The sequence below is a fragment of the Thunnus thynnus genome, chromosome 18 (assembly GCF_963924715.1).
Source record: "Thunnus thynnus chromosome 18, fThuThy2.1, whole genome shotgun sequence".
Taxonomy (NCBI): Eukaryota; Metazoa; Chordata; class Actinopteri; order Scombriformes; family Scombridae; genus Thunnus; species Thunnus thynnus.
In genome coordinates this window covers 14,004,902-14,026,992 of record NC_089534.1, presented here as the reverse complement: position 1 = coordinate 14,026,992, position 22,091 = coordinate 14,004,902, and the positions used below count along the sequence as shown (strand labels likewise).

Here is a 22,091-nt window from a genome sequence, read left to right as displayed (position 1 = left end):
CTTGGTGCAAAGCTAAACACGAATAATATGAATCCATGTGAACATCTGAGCGAGCAGTTTGAACATTGTTGTTGCTATAAACCACACCCAGTTTGCATGTAACTGGACCAAACTTGAGCTCAGACTTTCACACACTCATTACTAGAGGCCCAGAACCATGTGGCCCGAAACTGAGCCAGTGAATTAGTGGTGTGTTTAACATTGGGTCAAAGTTTGGTGTGTGGTTTTGGAAAGCTGTACACTGTAGTTCTGGCCGCCGCTGGACAGATCAGCTTCCCAGGCTCCTACAGCCATACTGCCGTCCACATTACTCCTGCTCCAGTGAGCCAGCAGAAGTTCTCCCAAGCAGTGAGCACGCATTAAAGACACATCACATACACACAAGTCATGGACGATATATCAGGTGTCTGATACCAAACATCTCTTTCTGAGCTCATCCTTGGAGCCACATGAGAATATCTGCAAGTTATTAGTGCCCCCACATCCTGACCTTGCACAGCTTTCTCATGTGACTTTGTTGAGTCTGTTCAAATCTGTCTCCAGGCCTTTTTTTGTATAGAAGTCATGCAGCGTAAGTTTGTGTGATTATTAGATTTTCATTAGAAAACAGGCTATAGTTTTGGTTATATTATCAGTTTCAGCATACTGGGGATCATTTACTGAGAACAGTATCTTTATTGCTTAATCACACACACACACAATGTAATAATACTTGAGAAAGAGTAAACAAGTGAAAGTTTGTTTTGTAATACTTAATCTTTGTCCAACATTAGGGGCGAAGCACAGTCAATAACCCTTGTGCACTCGGATCCAAATTTATATCACTCTGAAAAAATGTTTGAAAAAGCGTTTTTTCAAAGTCTCTTTGTAACAGTATTTAAACTTTGCATACAGTCACTGCTGAATATTCAGTTATTTGTGGTAGCTAATGTGTGATGAAAGGTGAAGCTGGGTTTTCTTTACTACATGTTCATTTTTATGTATGTAGGTGGTGGATCTGTATCTATAGATTCTATAATTATTGTTGTTTTGGAGACACTTCAGTTCCTTATTTATGTTATACATTTCAATAAGTATTGTGAGGTTCCATTAGAGCACACTGATCCTTGCCAATAGCCTCCCCTTCTTTTCATCACTGCTAATTACCTAGATATGTTGTTAGCTTAGCACTTCATTACCCATATTTAACAACTGCAGCCCACTAAAAACCCTTAAATGACAACAGAGGTCGTTCTCAGCTGAGGCAGGTACCGTGGTGAGAAAGGGGAAAAGGGCAGGGAAAAGTGGACGCAAAGGGAACCAGAACTGAAAGGGAGACAATAGTGAAAGATCAGGTGAGGAGGTGGAGCTACTGGAATTGTCAGTAAACTGGCTCATACCAATGTCAGAATATGTTAGAAATCCTCAATGAAACACTGTGCATTTATCCTTTTTTCACTGCTTTATGAATATTTCAGAGGTTAAGCTACCCCACCACGGCTCAACAGTGCCCCCCGATGACAAACCACGCTCACAACTCTAAAGTTGTTACCATTTTTTGTAATTTAAAACTGCATGACAGAATGTTTAATATTGAAATTTGTACAACCATTTACAATATCAAAGCTGAGTTCTTCGTCAACATCTGGAACTGACAATTCTATCAATTTAACTTTGGAGAATCAACTCTCCTGTTACTAACCACTGAGCAGTTTCAAGTTTGTTTTAAGGATTCAGCTCCTTATTAAAAATGCACATTTTAAAAAGCTGCAAAAACAGAAATTAAAAGTATTGTAAATACAAATAAACTTTGACCTTATTAAAGAATTTCTACAGTGATGGTTGAATACTATTGTTTTACCTGTAATAATAATGAAAATGATGGTTCTAACCATTATAATACATGAGTCAAACAAAATATTAACAAAACGTTTGAGTTGCAAAATTCCTGCAATACTGATAGAAATGTTGGTTCTTTTGTCTAATTACAAAAGTATAAACATTAAACTCTTGTTAGTACACATTACAGTCCTCTCTTAATACAAAAACTGCAATATTAATATTGAGCAGTGAGCTATTCCCTTGGCAGGTGTTGTCTTTTGGAATCAATAAAGGCACATGAGAGACGTCTGAACTAGACAAAATCTACATAAGTATTAACAAATAAAAAGCTCTTCTTGTCCACATCAGTGGCATCAGATTATTTTGTTCTTCATATTTGCATAATTAGCTTCACTATGTGCAAGAAATTAAATCCAGTATTTGTTTTACAAACATTATGGCTTCTTTGAAATGGCAAGGCATTCTTTGGTAGATTGGTCCTTATCAAAAAGGCTAAACACAGAAAAATACAGCATGTACAGTAACTGTGCTTTATAATACACAAGACTGAGAGAGAAGATGTGCTACTCTGGTCCAGTGCAAATACTGATCCAAATTTAAATTAAAATTCCTATTTGCCTTGTTTCCTGTAGAGTGCAATTCATCTTTGACCCAGTGTCTTACATGGTACTTTAAACTCCTATCTCTAAGAAAGTAGAGGGGACGTATGCTTTGGAATCTATTGCACTTTCTTCTCTCATCCCATCTGGAGATTTCCTCTCATCGGGACAGGCCGTGTCTGACTAAGCAGTAGAGTAGAGCTGAATTCAGACTCTGACTTCAATGCTGAAATCATTTGTTAAATAAGCAGATTTACAATCAGGAGTCGAGGGCATCCTGACTTGAAACTTTGATTCAGTGTTGAAATACACTGATTCAGCTATCTGACATGCTGCCCTCCACTGGGCTGGAGCTGTAGCCTGGGCTCTCCTCCGTAGAGCCATAAGACTGCTGGAGTTTAGATGCCTGTGTGGTGCTGGCAGGTGATTTGGGATTAAGCACCCTGGGAAGGTAGACCTGTAAATATCACAGAGAGAGATGAGTACTCACAACAAACAAAAGTGCTATAAAAGTGATTCTCAGTATTCATTTTTATGCATTATTTTATCCTTGCTGATGTGTTGGATGCAATACTGCATGTAACGACCAAAGTATGACTTTGATAAAAAAAAGAAAATTCAGGATTAGGGACGGATAAAGCTCCTGAAAACTTATGAGGCAAATTAGGATGCATCAGATATAAACTTGGCATCATGATCAATCAAGACTTCAGCATAGTTAAGATGAGTTAAGTCAATTTATGAGGCCAGTTCTAAATATATCTGATCTAATAAATTAAGATCAGAAGTATTAAGAACTGGCCTGATAAACATAATCAATATAAATATGTAATTTGTTATGGAACAAGTACAAGTACAGTACCGTGGTGTTTTCATCACATCCCTCAGTTGTATCCTCATCATCTTCTTTCGACTGCAAAAACACATGGGAAATATGAATGTTCAGTGTGCAGGATGACAAAGATGGGTACCCGTATTTGCACACACAAGCAAACGCTCACCTCATAGTTGTGTGGACTGAGGTACTTAAAATGGCCAAAGCAGGTGTAGCTGACACAGATGAAGACAGTGATGTTCATGACCACCAGGGTGAACAGAGAAGTGGCAGTCCAGAAACCTGAAACACCACATATGCACCCAGACACATAGTTTTTTTTTCACTTGCTGTGGTTAAGGACTACTAATTAGTGAATCTCAGGTCAATTCATGGATAATAACTTTTTCCAGGTTTAGCGTATGCATGTATCTAACCTGTTCTGAGGACAGAAAAGAAATAAAGCCATATCAGGCAGATGATGGGCGCAGCCAGAGCTTGATTGACAGCTCCCAGATGAACTTGACGGTCTAGGCGGGCAGGCAGGTAGGCAAAGTACAGGTTGTGTTTGTCCACCAGGTGCTTCAGCAACATGTATAAGAGACCTGACGGAGTCAGACACACACAACGCAGCAATTAAGAACACCACCATGGAAGTGACATTTGGGACTATGCTGTGGTATAGAAATGAATTTCAGACAAACACAGTATAGTGTGTGAGTGTGTTAATGCTTGTGTAAAGCCCTGCTAATTACTCACCAAAAGGCACAATGATTGGACAAATGATGCTGTATGCCATAATGACAGTAAACACACACAAGGTCCAGCCATACATGGCTCCATATTCAAACTCATAGGCCTGGTTCTGTAAATAAAAGTTTAAAAAAAAGTCAGGTGAGGCTGAGAATTAAAAAGTTAAAAAACAAAATATTTTATTTTTCTCGAACTTTTCATTGACTTGTGTTTACTGGAAGTACAATACATTATAAATCTGTACAGTCTAATAAACATTGATCATTCTTTGGCCAGAACACTTCTGTTTACACACTCATTTACGATTGTTTACATATTCCGCATATCATGGAACACCTAACCAAAGACTTTCCACACCTACCTTCATGGAGAGAGGACATTATTAAAGTGGAATACACTTATTATATAATAATGTTGAGAAAAGACCCATAAAATCAGAAAAACTGTATCAAAATCACAAAATACATTTACAAGTGAATATGTCCACATCATTTATTTCCACTAAAACATTGCTAAATAAACCCTTTATGACTGAGTAGGTCTCCTGGCCAATGAACAAAGATTAGGCCATGGTGCCCAGGTGCAGCACTCCTATAATGCACAAACCTGTTTAACATATTTTCTTTCAGCAGCAGATCGAGCAAGTGCCATACGAACGGTGTAGAGCAGCAAACCTGGCAACCGCAACAACTCCATCCCAGAACCCACCAGGCCCGCCGCAATCACATAATTGACAAAAAATGCACCTTGGTCAGGTAAGAACACACACCTGGTGTAAGGAGGGAAAGGAAAACAAAAAGATAAAAGAAATGGACAATAAAGTGAAACCAATGTGGAAATTTGAGGACAATAGAATCCAGTCCAATTTGATACAAAACTAACAGGCTGCATAAGAGAACATTCTCCTTTTCTTATCTTGTGTTTCTCACATATTTTCAGTCATAACTTTAGAGAAACTGTTGCAAATAACTTACGACCAGAACTGACTGACTGCTAACTGACTAACTGTATGACTAAAACATTAGTCTGAAAGCCTCAATTAAAATTAATTTGTACATTTTTGATGAGAAGCAAATAGAATTAAAGAAAAGCGAGAAGCAAAAGGGAAGGGTTACTTACTCAAACCTGAGTTTCCCATCTGAGAGGAACTCTTTATCAAATAGCCAGCGGAAAAACACTGCAAGACTAATGAGGAGAAACAAACAAACAAAAAAAAAAAATTGCTAAAAGTTAGGCATGGTTCCTTCTGAATCATCCTGAGAGGAAACAGCTAACTGACATTCACTTTTTAATTTATTATTTTACTGTGTATACAGTGCATACTATTAGGGACTCAAAGGATTTGTTTTTGAAACATCGACACTTGGCTGAGGTGATGGTAGCTGGGTAGTTTGTCACTGAATCAAAGGTGAAATGATTGTAATCTTATGCCTCCTCATTCTTTTAATGTGTGTGCATTTACAGCTTAATTATTACTGCAAATAAACAATGAATCTTAATATTGAATAAACTGCAGAAAAATAAAACAGATGGTTACACAAATTACCTGGTGAGTCCTAGTGAGGGGAGGATGAGTACCATGAAGAGCAGGAAGAAGTAAAGCTTACGCATCATGCTCAGCTGCTCGCTAGACCTGAGACACAGATGGCACTGGATCACAAACATTTTCCTCCGCTAACAGAAACCAATCACTGCATTACCAATACATAATGTGTATGTGTGTGTGCGTGTGTGTGTGTGTCTCATACCTGGTCCAGTGTGCCTCTCCTAGTGTAGAATAGTAGACTATGGTGGGCAGCAATGCAGAGAAGACCCACAGCAGGAGAGTGGGGAAGAACTGACTGATGATAGGGCTCTAGGGTGAAAAATACATACAATCAGTAGATGTGTAGCACTGAAAATAAAACTGTGACACGTCTGCATGTGTAAGTCTTACATTGAGATAGTAGATGGGCTTAGTGACGTTGAACTTGTCAATGGTGCTGATAATGATGGTGGGAGTCGTGAGGAAGGTGAGCAGGAAGAAAAGAAGGAAGTTGAGCATCACATAGCGCATGAACCAGGGAAAACCCTGCACTGAGAGATTGTCCCTGTAGGATGGGGAAAATAGAAGAAAAAGAAGCAACAGGGCAGTTACACACAAAAAGTTACACTCAATTAAGTCAATCTAAACAACAATTTTGCATTTTTTAAGTTTAAACATTTGAAACAATCTGCAGTAACTTACGATATGTAAGAAGGTTATATGGAATGTGTTGTCTTTTTCAAGGACAATTGTGCTATATATATTGAAGTATGGTCTGTTGAGATACCTCGTCGATACTTTGAGTCATATCTTTGAAATCAGTGGCACAATATTACAAAGAATACTTTCATGGTTTAAATCTATATCACATTATCGAAAATGTATACAACATCACATAAAATCATCAAACTGGCATTCAATGCAATGAAATGTGTCCACTGTTATGTATTACATCAGACACAAAAACTTCAATAACTCAATTAGTTCAATAACAATTTAATTAGAATCATTCATTTGGACGAAAGCATTTAGTAAAAACAAAAACATCATGTGATTCCACTAATAGTCAGTTAATGATGATATTGAATTATTACCCAGTCCTTTTGGCACCAGTATTATAAATACCCAGTTATATGATCTGCATGGAACACATATGATTCCTCATTGATGAATATCCTTACCAGTACACATTTTTGGGATGTGGTGCAAAGCTGACCGTCCACTTCTTCACCTTCAGACTTCCACTGTTGGATGAAGGCTGGGGCTCCCTCCCACAGCAGCAGCTTCTGCCGCCACACTGGATTGCATTGAAGTCTTTCAAAATGCTGACATGAGTATAAAAAAAAATGCTGTCAGTGATGCACATTAACCAGCTTCTACAATAACAGCTGCCCAAATTTCAGCTTCCTGTAAAAAGTAATGTGGTGACTATAAACTCAAGAGATCACTGTTCACTGAGACAAGCATAGTCAGCATACATAATGCTGCTTCTAGGCTGCCAGACACCTCCCACACAACTTCTCATGGCAGGGAACACTGGCACATACTGAATGCAAAACAATAACTTCTGGTTGATAGTATGAGCACATTTCCCCATTAAAAAAACATCAATAAGGCACAGCTAAAACTGTCACAAGGTACTGGTTGCATTGATATTGGACTATATTGTATTATCATATGTCTTCAAATTAGTACTCACTACTTAGCCATAGCCTCTGTCTGCAAGGTGACGAAGGCAATCCCCAGGGGGCGCTGTGGCACCAAGTCTACCTGCTTCCTCACCTCTTCCAGCAGGTCTTTTTCTTTGGTGCTGTAGTGCTCTATGGCATCAACCTGAGGAAACACACATACACACACAGATTGAATACTTCATTTGAAGCAATCTTTAATTAACTAACCTTTATTTCAACTTGGAAATACATTAATGTAGAACCTCATTTACAATGCAGCCGAGTAAAAAAATAAATAAAAGATCCAAGGCAGCAAGAGACACAGATAAGGTACATGTGATAAAAACCACAATAAAAAGTTACAATTTTAAAAAAGCCAAATTAGTAAAATAATGAAACCTAAGAGCAAATAAAAACAGTTAAAATTATAAAACAAATGAATGCATGATAAAAATGAGATAAGCTTTAGATTGTTCTGCATATTATTCCAGGTTGTAGGTGCACAGGAAGAAAAACTGGTTTTTCTAAGCTCTGTAAACACAGCTGGCACCTGAAATTTGATCCAATCATTTGAGTGTATTCAATAAGGGCAATGACGTGATGTAAGGGGGTAAAAAACCAGTAAGGGCTTTATAAATAAATAAAACCCAGTGTCTATCACACCTCACAGAGAGGAAGGGCCACCCAACCTTAGCATACAGCTCACAATGATGAGTATCATCATTATCGACAGTAATAAATCTTAGTGCAGAGTGATAGACAGCATCTAAGGGCTTCAGAGTTGCAGCTGAAGCATGCATATATAAAATGTCACCATAATCCATGACTGATAAAAAAAAACATTTAAAACACTGGTATAAAAATACTACATGTTTTTACTTTTCTTGACATAGATCTCAACATTAAAGATGAAAACTACAGCCATACAGACACCTTGCATGAACCTGTCAAATCATCTGCTCCATCTCACCTTCTCACAGTTGGCGCAACAACAGAGGTGACCACACAGTTGGAGGTTAATCATTTCACGTTGCCCCGTTTTCTCAAAGACACGCTCATAGTAGCGCAGGTTTTTACCAGCTCGCATCCTGGGGTGAAAAAACACACAAGATGCTCAAACTTAGCTTAAATTAATTCAGTGCAAACACTTGTCTTTTGCCATGCTGCTTCATTTTAAAGTTTAAATGTATTTGTAGAGCACAATCTCATACAAAAGCAGTTCCAAGTATTTTACAAAGTGATTAAACTGTGATAAAACAATGCAGTTCTATTTTTTTGATCAAAAGTGGGTAAAATCCCTTCACAACAAGCTGCCTAGCAGACATGGAGCTACTTAGTGGAGCTTTAACGGAAGCTGAATTTGTATATTGTATAGCTCACATCAAACACCAAATATCAACATATATGAACTGTGCTCTGGGCTCCGTAGGACATAAGCTGCAGATATGACTTTGAGACCCATGCCCTCTTGTACGTGCTGGTATGTACTCACTGCCACAGAGGGCAACCATCACATGATATTTATTTACAGTTACATCTGATTTCTTACCTTTCCTTATCAAGGTGCATGAGCTTGGCCACGTCATAGCTGAGGGTAACGGCACACACTTGGCAGGAAGGGTATGCTTCTCTGTTTAAAAAACAGTTTTGACATTGAGGAATGGAAATATTACTGGTAGCATGCAAGTACAATGCTTGAAGACCAAAATTCAGCTTCACAAAATCTGAAAACAATTCAGCCTACTCACGTAAAATGGGTCTTTACAGCCTCCTCTGTTGCCGATTTAGGGACTGAACACACAAACAAAGTGGTTCTGGCCTACAAACAGAAAACCAGAATGATAGATTAAAGTCAGGTTCCAGCATAACAGCCAATTAGCATCTAGTTAATGTTGTCAAGCACTGTAATCTGTTTTTTTGTTATGTGTTTAGCTCTTAATAGACAGGTGATAGTAATGTGTTTAAATTGATGCTGCCATTGAAGACAGGAAGAAAGGTAACTGTTATTCAGACCAAGTATGGACGCTCATAACTTTCATAAAATCTAATCAAACTTTTTAATTTCCCTTTGAGATAAATCAAGTATCTATCTATTTATAAATCTATTTATCTAGTCTTATATAGTAAGTGACTCACTGTTTCTCTACGCATGCCTTTCATTTGTGATGTGTGACGTCGCAGCAGAACAACTGTCAGGGTCAGGTAAACAACTGCAAACACTGTGTGCAGCCACAGCAGGTTGTTCCTAGAAGCAAAAATGATAGACATCAGAAAGGATTTTGTCTTGTCAAACCACAATAGTCCTCTGCAATACAAACTCTTGTTTATACGTCTAAGCATATATATAACAGTAGTTACCCCTTTTGAAGATTCCCAACAGTTGTCCTTCCGAAACTCAGTGGATCATTGTCTGATGGAAATAAGCAGCATTTTTTTTGAAAGAAAATAAGTAGAGATAAGAACATGAACAGAAACAGTTTAAATGACCAATCGCTCAAAATCACCCATGAAAAAAAAATACACACTTTGTAGACAAGTCACTGATTATGAAGTGGACAGTGCAGCTCCTCGGTTTTTGATTGCTTGATTCATGTTTGAAACTGTCATAAAATGCACACCTGACCTATAATCTGTACGTCAAACAGCCTTGAAAATGTGTAGGGTAACTGTAATTTTACACAATGAATCAACACGCTCAACCCCACTATATACATACTGGTGCTGAATCCTCAATATGAAGCTGGGCAGCGCTTCCCAGAATGTCAGTGCAAAAATCAACAAATTGGAGTGCTGTCCTGCTCCTGATTTTCAACTGTAATTTTAGCCATTAACTGGTCATCATTATCATTGTACATGTGTGCAATGCTGGACTATAATCACTGTAAAGCAGAGTTTCTTGTAGAATAATGCAAAACCCACCCAGCAGGTCTCCCGTTAGGTTGACAGGCAGTATGATTGAGAGGGAGGTGATGGTGATGACCAACAACAGGATGATAAGATGACGCTGGAAGGACAGGTAGTGAACGGCGTCCATGCCACATTTGGTTTTTATTTTTTCCTCACTGAAACACACACACACACACACACACACACACACTGATTAGAAGAAACCAAAAATGACAAAAGACAGTTGGTTGAGACACAAGTTGAGAAATATTTCACCATAACAGAACCACAACAGACATAAACAAACTACAATTGTCACTACAATTGAGTCACTTACTCCATTCTGATGATGTACGGCAGCCAAGAACAGAAACCCTGCACAAAAAGACATATTTTGAGTACTCTGACATACAAATATTTTGGTAAGTTCTTGATGGTCCATGGCTTGTCTCCCAAAATCATCTTTAAACTAAGCACATTAGTACAATAGTCTGTCAAATCAGTGAAACAAAAGTGATTTTAGAGCCCAGCTAAGTGTTCACGATAATTAATTGGACTGTTTTTTATTGATATGTTAAAGCAGCAGTGTTGATAAGGCCACTTTGTTGTTGTCAAGTCAATTTATAAAAGATCCCCTCTGGACATATTTTAAGATGTATATGAAACACTCTAATTTGCATAATAATTTTTGTCTATGATTTTTTTTCACAAAAAAAGTTAAATTATCTTGTCAAAATCCTTGAAGTGAAACCTACTCCTTCTCCCTCTTTAAACAAAACAATCTATGAATATGCAAATAGTGTTCATTTTACAAATTTAACTGCTGGACACAAGATGTCTCCTACTTCAGTGCAAAGTCGGTGTATGTGCACTTCCACATCACACTTGTGTAAGTTGAATACTGGTCCAGGATTGGCTCCAAACTAGTTGTGATGTCACAAATCATGCTTATAGGAAAACTTTTGACCGGTACTGTACATCATCCTGCACAGTGACGCTCAAACATCCAACGGAAGCAACAAGATGAAATACACATTTTTGACCTGAGGGGGACTTTAAATATAGAGCACATTTAAAAACAACTGTTGTAATTTCATATATGCAGTATAATGTGCAGTACTGCTTCTTTTTTGCTTTGTTTACTGATACTTCAGTTTCAGCACCAAAACCAAAAGACAAAGATTTTCTTTTACATACCATTTCATACTCAAGGTCATCCACGCTAGACTTGATAGATGACATGTGTCCATAGCGACGGTGTGTTGACTCAGTGAACCTGATACACAAAGGTCAGTGTCAAAGACTCAATCAAAATGATTCATCAATTAATTGAGAAAACAAGAATAATCAATCAATTAACTACTACATTAGGTTTATTTATTCTGGTCAGTTTGTCTACTTCACTTCACAAGACTAAGGTAATACCACCATCGCTGAGAAAGTGTTAAGAGCCAAAAAAAATGTAAGTGTGTCAGATCAAGAACTGACCCTTCTTTGTCTGCGACCAGCGCTAGACGCCCATAGTCCCAGAACTTCCTCCTGATAATAGAGAACAGGATCAGCAACACCTGTGACAAGAAACACAGATAAATAGGGTCACAAGAATTTAACTTTACTTGCGATCAGAATCACATCACAGGCAGACCAACGTGACACATACCAGAAAGACGGAGAAGTTGATCAGTAGCACAACTGGCACTCCTCCGAAGCTTACTCCCTTCAGGACGGTGCTCTGTGTGGAGCTGAAGCAGCTGCTGTTGTCCAGGGCGCCAGGCGGAGAGCTACCATTTGTGACCAGCAGGGGCCACTGCCCCCAAAACACGGAAGGCATCGCTGGAGAGGATCCAGCAGTTGGTCTGCAGACATTGACACCAGGAACTTATTCCAAGCATGACTCCTATTGCTACAACAATTCAACTACAATAAAATCATCTTCTAGTTTACTTGGTAGCTGAATTTGTTAAGAGTCCCTGTCCATCAAGTTTGTTTGACAGCTCAGCTCTGAAAAATCGTAGAGCTGCAACTAATGATTATTTTCATTATCGATTAATCTGTTGATTATTTTTCCGATTAACTGATTAATTATTAAGTTGATAAAATGGCTGAAATGATTGAAAAATGTGGATCACAGATTAAAAGTCCAAGATGCTGTCTTCAAATTGCTCAATTTGTCCAACCAACCATCCAAAACACTAAACTATTAAAAATAATATAAGATTAGGGCTGCACATAACAATTATTTTAATTATTGACGGATCTGTCATTTTCCTGATTAATCATTTTGTCTATAAAATGCCTGAAAATAGTGAAAAATGTCCATCACAGTTTCACAGCGTCCGAGGTGACATCTTCTGATGTCTTGTTTTGTCAGACCAACATTAAGATATGTACTTTATAATGATAAGAAACACAGAAAAGCAGAAGTTCCTCACATTGAGGAAGCTAGAACCAAAGAACAATTGGAGGTTTTGCTTAAAAAAAATACTTTTTATTAATTAATCAATCATCAAAATAGGTGCAGATTAATTTTCTGCCGTTCTACTATTTGATTAATCGATTAGTTGTTGCACCCTTATATAAATTAGAGAAGATCATACTGTATAAGACAAAGAAAGCAGCAAATCCTGATATTTGAGAAGCTGGCACCATCGAATATTTGACCCTTTTGCTTGACAAATGACTTGATCAATCAAATTGGAAATACAAGGTAATTCCCACATCAGGGGTCTCTAACCGTGTGCCCTGGAGGGCAGCATGTATGCAGACTTTTGATCCAGCCAAGGACAGCTTGGTGTGATTTCACTCATAACCACATTCAACCTTTGGGTGTTGTGTTTTGTTGGGGATGAAAACCTGCAAGATTTTAGAGCTTTTAGGTACTCATTTATTGGAGTGCAACTAACAATTATTTTCATTGACCGTTAATCTATTGTATCAATTACTTTTTCTATTACTGGTTTAGTCTGTAAAATGTCTGTAAATAGTGTCAGAATTTCTCACATGACGGCTTGACATTGCTTGTTCTGCCTGACCAACAGTCCGAAACCAAAGATATTTCATTTTCTATCATGTATGACAAAGAAAAGTAGCCAAACCTGATATTTGAGAAGCTGGAACCAGAATTTGTATTCACTTTTGCTTGAAAAATGACTGAAACAATTGATCGATTATCAAATCTCCTTTCCATCGACTAATCATTGCAGCTCTAGTTGCAGTCAAAGCCTATACTGATCATGTCTCTGACAGACAGCTGCATCATAATTACGCCTTTCTCATTTTTCTAAGATTGAACACAGAATTAGTGGATTTAAGTCATGCTGAACTGTGACGGAGGCAAAGATAAAACAACTGTCACTGGTTTCAGCACTGGAGTCCATGTCAAATCTCAGACGTCACAGCTCATTAACAAGGCCCTCGCGCCCCACCTTTCCTGAAATAGATGGAGCACGCTCTTTGAGTCACGCGGACGCATAAAGTTTATGATATAACCACATTTGTCAGTTGACCGAGACATTAAAGTTAATGAGAAATAAAAATGAGTAGCCAGGTACGTATCTGCTGGTAGTTTAACTGCAGCCATTTGTCTCCGACATACAAAGCGAAACCTCAACAGCTGTTCACTGTTTTGACAGTTCACAATCGACACTTCATGACAACATTGTAAACAGTGACAAGCGGCTGATTTAGTGTTTTATTGGACTCAGCCTAAAGTTAAACAATACGTGGCAAACTGGTTATGGAAGTTGAACCAACACGTACGCCAAACTCGCAGTGTAAAAGTTTGCTAATGATAATAAGATAAGCAACAGTTTAAGTGCAGCTATGTCAACATCCGCCAAGAAAACTTGATATTCTTGTCTGAAACTTTACATAAATCGCGTTTCCAAGTTGCTTAAGTTGGTATGTGGTGTATAGACGGTGTGTAGACGGTCCTACCTGTATGTCTGCTTTTTATCCTGTCGAAAAGGAAACTTCTTTTTTACTGTAAATACTCAAAAATATGATGAACACTCTCCGGTCCCTTTCGCTTCCTGTTCCGAGCATGCGCAGACGCTGCAGCAGAATGGGCGGCTGTTTCAGCTTCTGAGAAACGCAGGAGGAGCCTCCCAACTCTAGCAGTCATGTAGTCTCATGCTTATTGCCTCAAGTGTTAAGTTCAACAATAAATAATAATGCGATTTCTTGTCTTTAAGCACAAAGGAACATTGAGTAAACAATTATGGGATTTATGACCTATTAAAAAAATACTCATACATGTAAAAGTCCTGGATTCAAGTACAAAGTATTATCAGCAAGATATAGCCAAGTAGAAGACAGAGAGACACCTATTAGAGTATTATATTGTTAAAGCTATATAATAGGCTATCAAATTATTGGTTTAATTGTTATTACTGTATCATTAATGTGTATTCACAAAAAAAACTGGAAATAGGTTCCCTAAACCTGCCTTTTTATACAGACAAGTGAAAACATGTGATATGCGAAATATGTGCACAAATAAAGGCATTTAATGTCATGAAAAACACAGAGAGAGGCATTTCTCACTTTTTCTGCATTCAGCGGGTCCCCCTCTTTTTTCTTTGTATCATTAACGTGTCAGCAGAATTTAAAATTGCAGCATTGGATTGGGGTAGAGCTAATTTTAACTACTTTAGTTAGTAACTTTAGGAGTAAAAAGTGCAGTATTTCCTTCTTGTTGTATGCAAGTACAATACTTGAGTGGTACTTTCTATTACTGTTTTTATGGATTTTTTTTAAATATGGAAGGCTCTTAATTTTGCATTTCTTTGATGTCAGTCTGGATCTATAATCAATGTATTATATAGCAGTTTTTCTTATAAGTTTTGCTCTGTTATTTTAAAATAGCACACCCTCTAAATTTCGATCTAGGGCAAGAAATTCATAAGAAATGAGCGAACAAAAACAAGGTAATAGATTTCCTGGTTTGATAACGCCACAGAAGATTTGAGAATGGGTGTGGATGTCTTTACTTCCTTTAGCTCTTCTTCAAATATGTATTTTCAACCACTTGGGGAAAAACCTTTGTCTTCCTAGGAAGCTTTAATTGGGTGACACTGATACCATCAGGCATTGTTGCACAACATGGTCATCAGTGCATAAGTTCTATTTACGTAATGGTGACAAGACTTGCAGACAACATTTTCTACATTCCTCATGTCTTACATATGATACCTTATAAAAAGATGAGGAACAGGATGAGTTGTATTTCCAGTTCAAGAAATTCACAGACAGCTCTGACTTCTACAAATACACTGGTGAGACAAATCCACGGGCATTCACAACTGAGATTTTAGTGGAGATCTGGAAATCAGACATACTTTGAAGCAGATTTTTGCTAACTAAAAGAACAAATGAAGAAGATTCACTTATTTGCCTTAGTTTTTCTGGGCCAGATTTTTAGTACCACAGGTTCCAAAAATGTCACAGTTCCAGGTGACATTATGATTGGTGGATTGTTCCCAATACATGAAAGCGTGGAAATGACCCCTGGAGAAGATGGCAGGGAGACATGGACCTGTGACAGGTAGGTTTTACCCTGATGTGTGTTTTTATTTGAAGCACATTGAGCAGTAAACGTATGAATGTGTGTGTTAAATTTGGGTGCAAGTGTTAAAAATATGTGTGATTGGATCCCACAGGTTCAGTAATGCTCGACTGGTCCAGTCTCTGATAATGGTGCACGCAGTGGAGGAGGTAAATAAGAGGCATGAGTTGGGGAACCTCACCCTTGGATTATTAATACTGGACTCTTGCGCGGAGGTTAACACTGCCTTGAACCAAACCCTGTACTTCATGAAGAGAAACCGTGAGTAGTCTCAGGACTAGAAATGTAACGCATTAATTCAAGAATCTGTCGTGATAAACATCCATCAATAACTGTACTTTAAAGACTTTTTGGGATTACTGTGATACATAGCACATAAATTATGAAAACGATTTCATGACTACAAAAAGAGAAGAAAAAATGTCAAAAAATAATATGAATATTGAATGCAAGGGCTGCCCTCTGAAATTATTTATTACTATCCATTAAATCCCATAAAGTGGATGGTCCAGACAGGTCCTCCCCACCTGTGTTGGCTGTTGTCGGTGAATACTACTCAGAGATATCCATATCAGTTACTAGGCAACTCAACCTGGAGTATATACCTCAGGTAAGACTGAGCTGTCTTGACCATGTCTTGATGAGCTGCTAAATTCTGAATGAAAGATTTCTGCATTCATAAACCTCATAACAAAAATGAACTGCAAAAAAAATCTCACCAGAAAGTCAACAATGCGATAGTTCAACATTTTGGAAACACGCTTATTCACTTTTTTGCTCAGACTGAGATTGATACCACTCGCTTATCTATCAGCTAAATATGAAGCTGCTGCTAGCACATAGTTACAGTTAGTTAGCTTAGCACAAAGACTCAAAACAGGGGGAAACAGCTAGCCTGACTATCCAAAAAAAAAAGTATAAAAACAACACATTGTAATTTTAAGGGGTGCTACATGCTGTAACTTCCTGGAGTCTTTTGTCATCATGAGTTTGCCAGACAACCAGCAGTGACTCGCCCAGTCAAGAAATTAAAGCCAAAATGTATTGTTTTTACACTTAAGTTTTTGTTTGGGTTAAACAAACAAAATATAGCATGTTAATTAGTGAGTTTTAGAGGTGTTGGAGGAATTGGGACCTTTGGACAGAGCCAGGCTAGCTGTTTACCCCTCCCAGATAGAATATGGAAGTGGGCCACTTCAGGCAATGATGCGGCATTGCTGGCCTTCTTCTGGCCAACACAAAATGGATGTGAACCTGAAATGGCACACATATAAAATAACAAATATGGCCCAAATATCCCAAATCAAATGTGGGCCTTTTTTGGTAAAGATGTGGTCCTCTCAGGTATGTGTATTCTGGATGTGGGCAAGCTCTGGTTTATCTGCTTTGTTCTTTGTTGACATACAGCTTGCTTGTGGCCCAGATCTGGGAAACAGGAGTGGACCCCACAAATGCCATCATTCCACATGGTATGTGGGCCGGATCAAAGTGCTGAAAGTGTCGAGTGTGTGTTGGATCTGGGCCACAGCAATTTTGCTATCTGGGCTGCTTCTAGTCTTTAAACTAAGCAAAGCTAAAGGTGCCCACACATGATGAGCAGTGAAGCTGCTCTGTGCTGGATGTGCCATTGTTTTTTTATGGGGTGAGCATTGGTGCCCAACTAGGTGGAAGCTCTGCCCTTGGTGTTCAAAATTGTCACTGAACGCTGCACTCAAAGTTCAAATTATTACAGCTTTGACCTTGGTTGCCATTGACCTTTCAAAGCCCAACCAATGAGATAACAGCTGTATGTGACGTAGCCAGACGCAACACATTTAAGCAGGGGAGGTAGAGAGTGATAGAAGAAAAACTGCACTATGCTCTGCGCCCTTCCTCATGGTGAGCATAGAACAAATATTTTATCATCTGAAGGCAACTTAACTGGCTGAGAGTGGTATCAATCTTCTCATCTAATTCTCAGCAGGAAAGTGACTAAGCTTATTTCCCAACATATCAAACTATTCCTTTAAGATATCAAGTACGTATATGAATGCAGAAAAAAATGTGTCATGTGGCAATTTCTTATATGTTTTGTAACATTTCCACAGATAAGTTATGGTTCAACCGCTGGTATCCTGAGTGATAAGACCCGTTTTCCAAGCTTTATGAGGACAGTACCAGAGGACGATCACCAAGCACGCGTCATCATGGAGATTGTTGAAAAAAACCAATGGACTTGGGTTGGTGTCGTCATAACTGATAGTGACGCTGGCCGCTATGCACGGGACCGACTCCAGCACTATGCAAAAGACAAAGACATCTGCTTTGCCTTCGTCTCTGTCCTCCCAGAGGTTCTGAGTGACAGCGAACTCAAGGACAGCATCAATGCCACAATTGAAGACATTACTAAAAATGAAAAAGTCGAGGTCATTGTGTCCTTTGCCAAAACTGACCACATGATGTATCTTTTTGACAATCTTCTCAAGGATCCTCGAGGCAGGGAGAAAGTTTGGGTGGCCAGTGATAATTGGTCAGAATCACCTAATGTACTTGGAAACTGGACTTTAAGTGATGTAGGAATAATCTTTGGGACTACACTTAAATCTGGAAAAACAAACAATTTTGAGCAGTATCTCAGTAATCTTGATGTGAACCCTGACCACAACAAGAACAACCCATTCTTGTATGACTTTCTTAAGAATCAACAGCAAGGACAAAAAGCTAGTTCCTCACATGTAGAGCTGGGAGCCATTGAGGCACTAAAGAAGATGATATATCCGCATGCTGTGTTCAGTGTTGAGTTGGCAGTTAGAGCTATTGCTCAGGCTGTTGCAGACCTATGCGTCAACAGGGACTGTAAGACGAAGAGATTAAAACCCTTGGAGGTGAATGCACACACATGAGCACACACACATATATGACTAAATGTGAAGTAATATGACTTAAAATGAAAGTTGTGAAAATGAATTTCTTTTTCAGCATGATCACAAATTCACTCCGTTTTCAACATTTTTCTCTTCCAGTTACGAGAAGCCTTAAAGAGAGCAACGTTCCACATGGACGGGCGAAACTATGCATTCAACGAAAGGGGTGACCTCAACTCAGGATATGAAGTCATCCTGTGGAGGAACCAATCAACCTCTGTGGATGTGCGCTACATTGTGGCTACTTACGATATAGAAAACAAGATGTTCACTTTCATCTCACCAAAAACACGTCAAGATTTCCAGAATGTCACAGTAAGGATTTACCTTCCTTTAATGACTTAATTGACTCTTTTATCATGTATTTATCACTCTAATTTCTATTTTATGTATCCTTTTCTTTACATTCACTCAGTTAATGTTTAGCCATGCTAGTTTTGTGAATCTATGCATGTGCTGGTCAGTCAGTCCACCACTTAAATCCAAACTAAAATGCCTCAGCAACTGTTGGATAGATTGGTTGAAATTCTGTAGACGTTAATAGTCCCTGGAGGATGAATCCTAATTATTTAGCAATCCCCTGACTTTTACTCTAGCGCCACCACTAGGTTGACTTTGCCTAATTACAATACAGCCTCACAGAGCCACTAGCATGGCTGTTGACCCTTAGTTGTGTTTTCAAAAGATGAGCATTTCATCAAAGCATTACCTATCATAGTCCTTCTATTTCTCAAAGACTGTAGCATATTTATGAACTCTATCAAGAAAGTGCATAATAAGGATTCTTTCTCTTCTCAGAGAAATGTGACTTCCAGGTGCTCAGACACCTGTAAAGTAGGCTACGTGAAGAAGTCATCTGATCACCAGCCAGTTTGCTGCTATGAATGCAATCCCTGTCCTAAGGACTACTTTTCGAACACAACCGGTGTGTATCTGACTTAAGTAAACTCCAATAACATTGATGACCTGTATTATACAAGAAAAAACAAAACAATGGTAACTCTGCCAAACAAATATATGACTTTGCCAACTATGAGGGATAAAGGTATATCCGACTTGAAGATTATAATGAGCATTCTTCATCTGTTTGCAGATTCCACACAGTGTCATAAGTGTAATACTGATACTCATTACTCCGCTGAAGGAAGTCACAATTGTACCCTCAAGAAACCTGTTTTCCTGAAATGGAATGATGAGTATCATATCGTGCTGCTGACAGTTACTGCTCTAGGGGCACTGCTTACCCTTATTGTTGGGATCATCTTCCTTGCACGTTGGAATACCCCTGTTGTGCGTGCATCTGTGGGCCCAATCTGCATCCTCCTCCTCCTCTCTCTCTTGAGCACATTTGTGAGTGTAATATTATTTGGTGGTGAACCCAACCGCCGGCAATGCCAAGCTCGACAGGTACTCTTTGGCTTGAGCTTCACCCTGTGTGTCTCCTGCATCATGGTCAAGTCCTTTAAGATCATCTTGGCCTTTGAGTTTGACCCCGACACTAAGAGAATCCTGAAGAAGCTCTACCAACCCTACATCATCATTGCAGTGTGCCTGTCAGGTCAAGTAATCATCTGTGCCGTGTGGCTTGCACTCAAGCCTCCAACGCCCAAATGGAAGCAAACGAGCAACAAAAAGATGCGTCTGCACTTCTGCGATGAAACATTCTTTCCTGCATTTGGTGCCATGTTAGGCTATATTGGCGTATTAGCTTTCATCTGTCTTGGTGTTGCTTTCAAGGGCAGAAATTTACCTCATAGTTACAATGATGCAAGGTTCATCACCTTTAGTATGCTGATTTATTTCATCAGCTGGATCATCTTTGGCCCGGTGTATGTCAATGTAGAAGGTAAGTACCATCCAGCAGTAGAGATGGTCGTCATCCTCCTCTCAGCCTACGGCATCCTGTTTTGTCAGTTCCTCACAAAGTGTTACATTATTCTGTTTAAACAGGAAGCAAACACAGAGAGTGCGTTCCGCCAGGAAATCAGGAACTATTCCTTGGGTGATATCCCAAATAGTAGTAGTGGGAATTTGGTCTCATCTTCATTTAGCTCTGAGGGGATCCAAAACCCTGCTGTAGATGTGGAATTACCAATGTCAAATCCGCTGTCATCAGATCCACTGAACTCATCCATGGGCTCTGGTCTGTCATCAGTCTCTAGTAGTCCAGTCTCAAATTCACAGTTCTCTAAGTTGCAGAATGACCACAGTTCCAATAAGAGGCAGTTAAGGAAATATTTAAGCTTGCAAACACAATACCACAGTGATTCACAATAGTAAAAAATCATTACAATATTTACATCTTAAGCATAAAATGTATTGGTTCAAATATTATTAGGGCAACAATAATTTTTATTAGTGATTAATCTGCTAATCATTTAATAGATTAATTGGTTCATCATTGTGCCTAAAAATGTCAGTAGATTGTAAAAAAAATAAGGTATTAGAATCTTACCAGAGTTTAATGTGACTTTATTCAAATTGCGTGCTTAATCTAACTTGAGCAATGGTCCATATGCCTGGACCAAATCAAGAAAAGCAGTACATCCTCATATTTGAGGACCATGAACCAGAGAACGTTTGGAATTTTAAGAATGCTAGCAGCACGGCTCCAGAGATGTCAGTGTGTTGGTTGGTCAGTTCACTGCTTTGGTCCAGACTGAAATATCTCAACAACTATTGGATGCATTGCCATGAAATTTTAAACAGACATTCGTGGTCCCCAGAGGATTAATCCTAGTGCCATTTTCCTCTAGCGCCACCATGACGTTCACTTTGGGGTTTGTGGAGTGAAATGTCTCAACAACTATTGGGTGGATTGCCATGAAATTTTAAACAGACATTCATGTTCCTCATAGGATGAATTGTAATAACTTTGGTGATTTCCTGACTTCATCTAGCACCATCTGATCAAAACTTTGTTGATCAACTCTTGTTGCGTAAAAATGACTGGAACAAATGACTGCTTTTCAAAATTGTTTCTGATTAATGGTGACTAATGGATTAATTGACTAATCATGTTAGCTCTTAATGTCATTTGAGGTATTTAAGGATAAAACACCATAGCAAAATATTATTGCAAAAATACCTCAATCAAATATACAGTCGATGTCAAAGGTCGTTGTGGCAAGAATCAGTACTTTACTTTGTAATCATTCTGGTACAAGTTTGCATTATCATGGATTTGGATATAATTATCTGTTTCTTATGGTGATGTATATATTTAGACGTATGTGTGTCAAGGGACTGAAATCATATCACACAAACCTTAGTCAGAGAAAGGCAAATATTATCTTGAAAAGAAACTTCTCTTAAAGTCTAATAATCTTCTCTACATCTTCAAGTAAACTATGTAATGATTAATATACTGCAGGCTCTCTGAGATCTCACATTTCAGACTGTAATACTTCATGAAGGTGGAAAATGTGAATAAAAAGTGTTGACTGACTTACCTGTCATTAGTGTTCAAAATTGGAGTCTGTTATTTGGCTTTGTATCACTAAAAATTAAACTGATGATGACTCACAGTGCTGGAAAACCAATTAAAAGATCAT

The 22,091-nt window shown here is 38.5% G+C and overlaps 2 protein-coding genes across 2 annotated transcripts; one reads left to right on the top strand and one right to left on the bottom strand.

The window, feature by feature from the left end:
* Positions 1–1,519: 1,519 nt before the first annotated feature.
* Positions 1,520–14,141, bottom strand: tmem63a (transmembrane protein 63A). The gene is made up of 23 exons (XM_067572244.1): positions 14,005–14,141; positions 11,729–11,924; positions 11,557–11,636; positions 11,266–11,344; positions 10,406–10,443; positions 10,102–10,244; positions 9,541–9,592; positions 9,319–9,427; positions 8,931–9,001; positions 8,732–8,812; positions 8,153–8,270; positions 7,212–7,345; positions 6,694–6,837; positions 5,924–6,077; positions 5,736–5,842; positions 5,534–5,620; positions 5,107–5,172; positions 4,594–4,756; positions 3,994–4,099; positions 3,672–3,839; positions 3,422–3,537; positions 3,283–3,333; positions 1,520–2,877 (listed from the first exon to the last, which is right to left on the bottom strand). The coding sequence occupies exons 2-23, from the start codon at positions 11,897–11,899 to the stop codon at positions 2,737–2,739; spliced, it is 2,379 nt and encodes a 792-aa protein (XP_067428345.1). The 5' UTR covers positions 11,900–11,924; positions 14,005–14,141; the 3' UTR covers positions 1,520–2,736.
* Positions 14,142–15,440: 1,299 nt separating this feature from the next.
* LOC137169899 (G-protein coupled receptor family C group 6 member A-like) lies at positions 15,441–22,037 on the top strand. Its single transcript, XM_067573310.1, has 7 exons — positions 15,441–15,613; positions 15,729–15,895; positions 16,135–16,244; positions 17,722–18,498; positions 18,637–18,803; positions 19,281–19,462; positions 19,631–22,037. The coding sequence occupies exons 1-7, from the start codon at positions 15,441–15,443 to the stop codon at positions 20,812–20,814; spliced, it is 2,760 nt and encodes a 919-aa protein (XP_067429411.1). The 3' UTR covers positions 20,815–22,037.
* The last annotated feature ends 54 nt before the right edge of the window (positions 22,038–22,091 follow it).

What these genes read in the sequence shown, in the direction of transcription:
- tmem63a (XM_067572244.1), bottom strand. Translation starts at nt 11,899, where the DNA reads ATGCCTTCCGTGTTTTGGGGGCAGTGGCCCCTGCTGGTCACAAATGGT. An exon ending in CATCCCAAAAATGTGTACTG is followed by an intron (nt 6,078 to 6,693) that starts GTAAGGATATTC and finishes CCCATCCTACAG; the next exon opens with GGACAATCTCTCAGTGCAGG. An exon ending in AAAGAAAATATGTTAAACAG is followed by an intron (nt 4,100 to 4,593) that starts GTTTGTGCATTA and finishes TTTTATTTACAG; the next exon opens with AACCAGGCCTATGAGTTTGA.
- LOC137169899 (XM_067573310.1), top strand. Translation starts at nt 15,441, where the DNA reads ATGAAGAAGATTCACTTATTTGCCTTAGTTTTTCTGGGCCAGATTTTT. An exon ending in GAGACATGGACCTGTGACAG is followed by an intron (nt 15,614 to 15,728) that starts GTAGGTTTTACC and finishes TGGATCCCACAG; the next exon opens with GTTCAGTAATGCTCGACTGG. An exon ending in TACGATATAGAAAACAAGAT is followed by an intron (nt 18,804 to 19,280) that starts GTTCACTTTCAT and finishes CAAAGACTGTAG; the next exon opens with CATATTTATGAACTCTATCA.